Source organism: Spinacia oleracea, chromosome 5 (genome assembly GCF_020520425.1).
Source record: "Spinacia oleracea cultivar Varoflay chromosome 5, BTI_SOV_V1, whole genome shotgun sequence".
Classification (NCBI taxonomy): domain Eukaryota; kingdom Viridiplantae; phylum Streptophyta; class Magnoliopsida; order Caryophyllales; family Amaranthaceae; genus Spinacia; species Spinacia oleracea.
The window spans coordinates 33,993,963-34,003,004 of NC_079491.1; the positions used below are offsets into that span (position 1 = coordinate 33,993,963).

A 9,042-nucleotide genomic window follows, 5' to 3' on the forward strand; every position below is an offset into this window, starting at 1 on the left:
TGAGTACAATCAGGTGTTTAATTGCAGTAGCAGCAAGCAAACATTGGCCTCTTTTTCAACTAGATGTGAACAATGCATTTCTGCATGGTGATCTCAAAGAAGAAGTTTATATGCAGATGCCAGAAGGGGTACCTAACCCCAACAACAAAGTGTGCAGGCTAATCAAGTCTATTTATGGGCTGAAACAAGCATCTAGACAGTGGCATGAGAAGCTCCTAACTGCACTGGAATCTCAAGGTTTTGTGCAATCAAAATATGATTACAGTTTGTTCATTCACAGGACAGATACAGATATCAACATAGCTGCTGTATATGTGGATGACATCATCTTGACTGGGACCAACATTGCTAAACTTGATGAGCTCAAAGCATACCTTCACAAAGAGTTTAGCATAAAGGATTTGGGATATCTAAATTATTTTCTGGGAATTGAAGTGGGATATACTGCAGATGGGATAATTCTCACTCAAAAGAAGTTTACTAAGGAGCTCCTTACTGGATGTGGTTTTGATGTCTGCAAAAGAACTATCACTCCCCTACCTCTGAATCTTAAATTATCTAAATCTGATGGTGACTCTTATGCAGATACAGAACAATACAGATCAATTGTTGGAAAACTTAACTTTCTCACACATACCAGACCTGATCTGTCTTATGCAGTTCAGTATCTTAGCCAATTCTTACAAGACCCAAGACAACCTCATGTTACAGCTTTGCATCACACTTTGAGGTATCTTGCTCACACTGAGGGTCAAGGCATACTGCTAAAGGCTACAGATAACATTTCTCTACAATCTTTTTCAGATTCTGACTGGGCAACTTGCCCTGATTCTAGAAGATCTGTAACAGGATATATATTGCTGTTAGGAGGGTCACCTATATCCTGGAAGTCAAAGAAACAAAACACAGTCTCCAAAAGTTCAGCAGAAGCCGAGTATAGAGCCATGGCTGCTGCAGCTTCAGAAGTAACTTGGATAGTCAATTTGCTCACAGACTTGGGACTTTCTAATCTCAAGCCAATTACTCTCAATTGTGATAACCAATCAGCTTTACATATAGCCAAGAACCCAGTGTTTCATGAAAGAACGAAACACATTGAGATTGATTGTCACTTTACTCGTGACAAAGTATTAGAAGGGCTGCTATAACTCTCCTATTTGCCTACACAAGAACAGTTAGCTGATGTGTTTACAGGCCCGGCCCTGGGGGTTGTTTTGAGGGGCAACCGCCCAGGGCCCCGCGTAGAAAGGGGCCCCTAATTTCAGTTCGACGGTTTTATATAACAAGTAATAAAAACCTGCAGCATAATAATGAAGAAGTTTGTAGCGCAGTTGGTTCAAAAGGAATGTTTGCGTAGGAAGATTGAAAGATCGATACTCCTTGGGGGGTTTTACCATTCATTTTGCTTAGATTTTCTACTTGGGCAGTTGGGCTTACCCAAAAATGATTCCCTTTTGCTTTTTAACTCACTTCTTCATAGTCCAGCCCCGAATTGCTTTATGCATTTCTTCAAAAAAAATTAAATTTTTCTATAGCTATATAAGTATGATGTTTACGGAGTACTACTTAAAACGTAAAGTACATAATGAGTACAATATTTACATTCAAATCATTTTGCAAATATACTACAGTAAATTATTAATTAGGAGTATTTTAATTTTAGCACGTTAAATATTAGAATTTGGTTTGACATCTATGTACTAAGGGGCCCTGTCTAATATTTCGCCCCGGGCCCATAAAAGATCAGGAACGGCCCTGTGTGTTTACTAAGCCATTGGCATCTAGTCAATTTCAGTTTCTTCTGTCCAAGATGGGTGTGCATGATTCTCATCCCCTTCCATCTTGAGGGGGGCTGTTAGAATATTAGTTGATGATGTATGCTGATTGTTTGCTGTACTTCAGTAACTAACTGCTGAGTCAGTCTTGCCACCATGGCATTATTGTAACAAACTCTTTGTTGTTTGTTAGCTGATGCAACAACCTATAGAAGGATCTAGACTCCTTCCTTTTATGCTTATATATAGCTTGTACATTGCTGATTATAATTAATACAATAACAACTTAAATTTTCTTGATCTTAATCCCTAATTCTGTCAAACTCTAACCCAAATTGTAACCAAACACTAGGACTATCTCCAACAAGGCCACAACCAATTTTGCTATTGGCCCAACTAAAAATATCCACAAAATACAAATATCATTTACACATTTCCACAAGTTGTTCGATTTTTAAAATTGCAAGTAAAAAATCCAAGTTGATTTGAAAAGAGTATTGTGACCATAAATATCCCCTCAACTCACATAAAACCCATTTGCAGCTGCGCCTAAAACCTTATCGCTCCCATTTCCTCCCTCCCTATCTCTCTAGCAGCAGTAGCAGCCTTATCTCCTCCTTTCACCTTCTCTACAACAATGGCTTCCACCTCTTTCCTCGCTTCTTTTGCACCCAAAACGCTAATTCCTTCTAAAATCTCTTCACCTTCACTCCCCTTTTTCTCTCTCCTAACTTCCTCTTCTTCTTCCAAAACACTGCTTAATTCCGTCGCTTTTCCCTCCTTGAAACGCTTCGAATCCATTTCCTCAAGCTTCGTGCGACACGTCGCCATTTCTTCCGAGTTTGAGCAGGAGGAGGATGTTATGGGTGACGATGATGCCGGACGACAACCTAACTTCTCCCCTGACCTTAAGATTTTTGTGGGTAATCTTCCATTTAATGTTGACAGTGCTGAGCTCGCTGGGTTGTTCGGTGCTGCTGGTACCGTCGAAATGGTTGAGGTGAGTTTACGGATAAGATAACGCCGTTAATTTTTAGCAAATTTTTGTTTAATTTAATGGGTTAATTGTTAATTATGTTGGTTTAATGTTTAATTATAACAATTATTGAGGAGTTTATGTATTTTTGTCAAATTTATGCTTATAATTTGTTGTTTAATTGTGATATTTTGGGTAATATTTGAAAGATTTATTATTTGGGTAAACTAATAAGCGATAGTTGTTGGGTTTATGCAGGTTATATATGATAAATTGACTGGAAGGAGCAGAGGGTTTGGATTTGTGACCATGTCTTCTGTTGAAGAAGTAGAAGCAGCCGCTCAGCAATTCAATAACTATGTAAATTCTTTAACTATTTAAACTCAAGTTTTCTGATTGTTTGTTCGAGTTAATCCATGTTAACTAATATGCATATTGTTTGAAGTTAATTGTTTGGATAAGGTCGTATAGTTTCATAGCTGAATTGGAATGAGGTAGTCATGTATCCCCGTTGATAGTATAATTTGAACTAATGATGTGATAACTAAGTATGTGAAGAGAAATTATATTGTTTTATGTGAAATATGACATACAATTACTTCCCCTCGTGTGAAATTCTTTGTTTTATGAAACCCATGTAAAAGTGGAATAGTTGGTTTTATTTTTTGTTCAGCAGAATGACCTTGTATTGTACATTTTAGCTTAAAGAAAGTATGTTTAAGGTTTAACAATTTTGGGATAGGATCTTAAAGATAAGATAAGTTCAGATAAGGTCTGATTAGGGTTGGTCTTTTTCACATGGATTCCCCTGTGTAAACTTCTCTGTTCTTATTTTACCTTATCTTATTTGAAGTAATTTCAACTTTTTATTTTTATTCCAAACTAATCCAAACATATTGGCTCGGATTCAAATTTCTTTTAGTTGTGAGCTCAACTTGAGTACAAATTTAACCTACTGCTTTTGTGTCTGCTGCATCATATATCTATGATGGATTGTTGGTGGTGGTTTGGTGGAGTACAGTGGATAAAATCTAAATGGCTCATTCATGTCTAGATAATTGTAAATTTACTTTGTATTGCAAGTTAATTGTAATATCAAATGGTATAGTCCCCTTTCATAGACAAAGCTGTTATGGAAACTATATCCTGTGCTTGTGAATGAACCATTATATGTGCTTAAAAGTTCGTTTAATGGAACACTTGGATAAAGAGACTGAAAGGCTTTCATTGAAAGGAGGCTGACCTAGTAGGAACAAGCATTTTTATGAGACGGTTCTAGTCTTTATTTTATTTATTTTTATCTCACAAGCTTTTATGGTGATGGCAGGAACTTGATGGCAGGACCTTGAGGGTGAATGCAGGACCTCCACCACCTAAAAGAGATGACTTTTCCCCTAGAGGTGCGGGAGGTGCCAGAGGTGGTGGATCAAGCTTTGGGAGCTCCAACCGGGTTCATGTGGGGAATCTTTCATGGAAAGTTGATGATGATGCCCTCAAGACTCTTTTTAGCGAAACGGGAGATGTAGTGGAAGCAAAGGTGATTTATGACAGGGATACTGGCCGTTCCAGAGGGTTTGGATTTGTAACTTACAATTCTGCTAATGAGGTCAACACTGCTATTGAATCCTTAGACGGCGTGGTAAGACAATCATATCGTATCATATCCTCGGCATGATTTAGTGTTTTTATTGATTACACCAAGTGCCATCTAGTGTGAAGTTATTAACTTAAATGATAGTCCTTCAACAATTGGTAACAAAACCACGATTCTATCGTGAAGCATTTTTCTTTGTGTTATCCAGGGTTTTCATGAATTACGTACAAGTTACATTCTCCCCCCTCCTGCAGACATTATCTATCTATCACCTGTCTTGGTTGCGGGTTGATTTAGGTGTAATTTTATGCATGATTTGTTTGAAAGATTCTTATTGTGTGTACTTGATGTTGATCAACATGGGAGGATTAATGTTTGGGTAACGGATGTTAATCATAAAAGGTTGGTTAAATTGTTGATTTATTGTATGTATGAAACATCTTGTGGCCAACATTGAGCTTTGAGTGTTTATGTTTAGGTCTTCATTGTGCAGTTTGATGTTTCTTCTTTGAACATCAAATCTACCAATTACTCTATAATTATTAGTTTGCGGTTATTTGTTTCACTTCTATTTTGGTGCATCAGTGTGGGGGTAGAGGTAACGGGTAGAGATAACTTATTATGCTAATCATTTTATTCAATTTCTTACATCTTCCTTATATTGGTTATGAATACTAATCCCTAATATTATTGATATGTCATATAACCTTTTCCCTCAACCTCATGTCTTTTTTTCCCAACTTCTTGTTGGTGAATTGTATGGTAATGTAACCTTTGGCATGTCATGCAGGATTTGAATGGGAGGTCTATCCGAGTAACTGCCGCAGAAGCAAGGCAGAGGCGTGCGTTTTAAAGTGAAAAGCGGTTATAAAATGATTTCCTAGGCTGGTAGCTAGAGAAATGCGGCTGCAGGTGAACCCAACTAGTGTTGAACAATGTGCTGTTTTGTGCATCAGTTTGCTCAAATTTTTCAGATGCACAGAAATGGCTAAGATGTTGTACACTGTGCATGGAGAAATACTGAATATGTTATGGAAGCTCTATTTACTATTTAGGTATTTGAATTCTACTATGTGTAATGCTTTTTTGCAGTCTAGGTTGGATGATGATTAGTTAAACTCTTTAATAGCAGGATGGTCTGAATGTAATATTTCATTCCCTGCAAGGATGCTTGAAATTGATTAACAATGCAGCACTCTTATGTAAGAAACTGGTTGGCCGGTAATGATGCAGTAATACAAATGTTATTTGTTTAGTGAATTGGTTTTTTAATTCTTTTCTGTCCTATTAGAAACTTGGATGTCCCTAATCTTAGTACTCCGTAGTTTATTTTGTAGATGGATGATTCTTCCTTGTGGTGTGTTTGTGTGTTAATCTCCATCCCTGTTCGGATCGCCTATATGAATGGCTAGCTTTTGTGTGTATAAAGTATAAACCGGTTGTGTATGCTTAACACTTGAACAGGGATCCACTATATAGTGAACATTTACGTGGGATATACATATACTAGAGAAGAACACTTTCTCTCATCTTATTGTATTCGCGTTGTGAGAGTAGATCTGTTACTGATTCTCTTATTCTATGGAGCCGGATAACATTACACAAAACATAGGAAGGAAATGTTTATAAACGGGTGTACTTGGTAGGAATATAAGAAGTAAATTAAAAGTTTAGTATACCAGTTGATGACTTGAAGTTAGTTTGAAATAAGCAATCAGTGCAAATATGAGGTCAGTTGAAATCGATTTAATGTAGTTGCTACAACACCTATGTTTTGGCGATCTATTCTGAATGGATGTATAATTTGGAGACGGTCTGAGCTGAGTCTTGAATGTTGATGTTGCGACTTGAGTCGACTGAATGAAGGGCCTATCTGTTAGTCATGGATGTTGACGGTTCTTGCAGATATTAGTGATGAGTGTCTTCTAAAGTATCAATTATCCCACGAGTTTAATATCAGGAGTTAAGGAGAGGGCTGTAGTTGACTTGAGATTAAGAGGAAGATGTTTGACTTCACTTTTGCAGTATGTTTTGAATGTATACACCTAGCTGCTAGACATTAATCTTCAGTTGAAATGGATAGGGACTACTGACTACTGCCTACTGCCTACTGCCTACTGCCTACTGCCTACTGCCTACTGCCTACTGCCTACTGCCTACTGCCTACTGCCTACTGCCTACTGGACTAGTGAAGGGTTGGGCTTTTGGCTTTTCTTCAACAGGTTGTTGATTACGGGTGAAGAACCATTCCATGGCAGCTCAACTCAAGATATGGCCTTTTTTAAAAGTTGACTTGCTTTCTCTATACTAATGTATGTGTATTTTTTGGACTGGACTGGTTTGACACTGTATATTGCTATGTATTTGACTTATGGGTATTCTGAAATCAGCATTTGCTAGCTACTACAGACTACAGAGCTGGTAAAACATGATACATTTTCCTGTGTCATCTTATTATATACCAAGTACGTATTATGAATTAGATTTCACTTGGGTCAGGAGTTAACTTCTGAGTGCTGCCTTAACAAGGAACATATGTTTAGCACATTGGTAGCGACAATTATGAAATCATTTGAATTACTTGTTGCAAAAGGTCTTGCATGCACAAGTTGTACAATAAATTTATTGCGCACCAACATGACTTTAATCCAGTTTTCTTTAACTTTTACCCAGTTTTCTCTAACTTTTATACTAATAAAAAAAAGTTAATAGATAAGCATTTTAAAGTGTTAAATGATTAATTTTATACATTATTAGTGATTTTAAATAAGTAATTTTTATTAAAATGAAAATTTTTATTACTAAAAAGTAGATAACTTTTACCTATATAATGGTGACTTTTAAGCATTTTACGTCAACTTTAACTTCGTGTACAATATTTATCGTACACCTCATGTAAATAAGAATTTGTGTACTTGCTGTTTATCAAAGGTGTATTGGTTTCATATTACATGTAACATCATTCCCAGTAGTTGTGTCGTTTTAGGAAGTTAATTTTAACTTATGGTTAGTTTATACCTTGTCCCCTTGGGTTTTTTTGAAATATTCTGAAATCGGCATTTGTTGGTTATGGGCAATTTTCTGTAGGGCTTGATTGCTGATGCACTTAATCACTTTTCGTCTATGGCACTGCCTGTAGGCCCGGCCCTCTACGCGTGACCAGCCCATATGATTAGGGTATTCTATATTTCTATTTACGTATGTTGCTTGAATTGTGGAGTAATCCTGTGTTAGTTTGACCAAGAATGCTTAGATGTTTGCTAATAAATAAATACTCCCACTTCAGTCACTTGTCTATAACTCATAGCTTTATGTTGCACCACATCTCGTGCTATCATATGTCCTCCACCCCTTATGTGATAGATCGGTTGCCATCAAGGTTGATTGAATCTTCTTGGTCATTTTAAGTATTTGCATCGAATATATTTTCTACATTCTTGCACAATGTAGATGCATCTGTATATCCCAAACCTTTAAAATATTCACATTTGGAGTACTATGCTTAAAAATAGTGTTGTGAGTCACAAAATGGTGAAATTGGAAGAAGAAGAATAAACAAGAAAAATGATGCGCGACTAACACGTAGTCCTCTCTATTTAAATATTTCAGACTAAATAATTGACTTGTATTTTAGTTGACTTTTAACAAACATTTGTATACGGAATAGTATACAAAAAACGAGGCAAATTGATGTGCAACTGACAAATGCATGTCTATCTGATTTGCCTCTTTTATAATATTGAAAACTAACTTATGATAAAATAATTAATATACTTTGTATATATTTTACCTAAAATCTTCTAATTACGTATGGTAATAATAGATTATACTACGAATTATTAATTTTCTCATGTCAATAAATTTCTTAATTTAAATCTATATACTTTGTACTATACTAAAAGAGAGAGGCAAATCGATGTATAGATGACAAATGTTGCTCTCTAATTTGCCTATTTTATAACATAAGTAATGACTAATTATAAGGCCTATCAAGTTTCGTTTAAGAATTGTCATATACTGAGTACGGATATGTTCGAACGTTCATTTGATCGTTTATTATTTGTAATCCAATAAAAAATCTTTACATACAATTCTGATAACCGATATAGAAAATCTTAAAGTAGTTGAACTTGGACTTTCAATTATATTATTGTAATACTATCAACTTTTTAAGAACTTGTGTCATATAATGAATACGGATATGCATAACAAAAGTTAACTATTGATATCATGTATTTTAACAAGGTTGTCTCAAACATTTTATAGGCCATTTGTTAACTAACAGCCCACTAGCCATATTTTTTTTAGTACAAAGCCTATACTTAATCTTAAATATCAAAATAACTTTTATCACATACTCATTATCGTAATATTTTTATACGAAGCACGGAAAATCATATTATTGAAGTCTTAATAGCATGTTGATTGATTTTTTTTTACTAATAAATCGTAATCAACTATGCCCAAAGTCATGTGATCTAGATGCATGATTAAGTTTCCTTAAATTACTATAAATCTGTTAGCAATAACAAAATATTTTTTAAATATTAATGTAAATGATTGCAACATCACTTTAAAATTTCGTGCAAAATAAAATTTATATGTAAATGGTGAATCACATTTGATGATGGGGCGAGTTTGAATTTTATTTGGTCTAATAACAAAGTTAAATGTAGATAATTGACTAATATTGACTA

At 35.4% G+C, this 9,042-nt stretch overlaps 1 protein-coding gene across 1 annotated transcript; it reads left to right on the forward strand.

Annotated features, from left to right (window-relative positions):
• The first annotated feature begins 2,049 nt into the window (after nucleotides 1-2,049).
• On the forward strand, nucleotides 2,050-5,605 carry LOC110777055 (RNA-binding protein CP29B, chloroplastic). Its single transcript, XM_021981662.2, has 4 exons — nucleotides 2,050-2,775; nucleotides 3,010-3,111; nucleotides 4,079-4,390; nucleotides 5,136-5,605. The coding sequence occupies exons 1-4, from the start codon at nucleotides 2,413-2,415 to the stop codon at nucleotides 5,196-5,198; spliced, it is 840 nt and encodes a 279-aa protein (XP_021837354.1). The 5' UTR covers nucleotides 2,050-2,412; the 3' UTR covers nucleotides 5,199-5,605.
• Nucleotides 5,606-9,042: the final 3,437 nt, after the last annotated feature.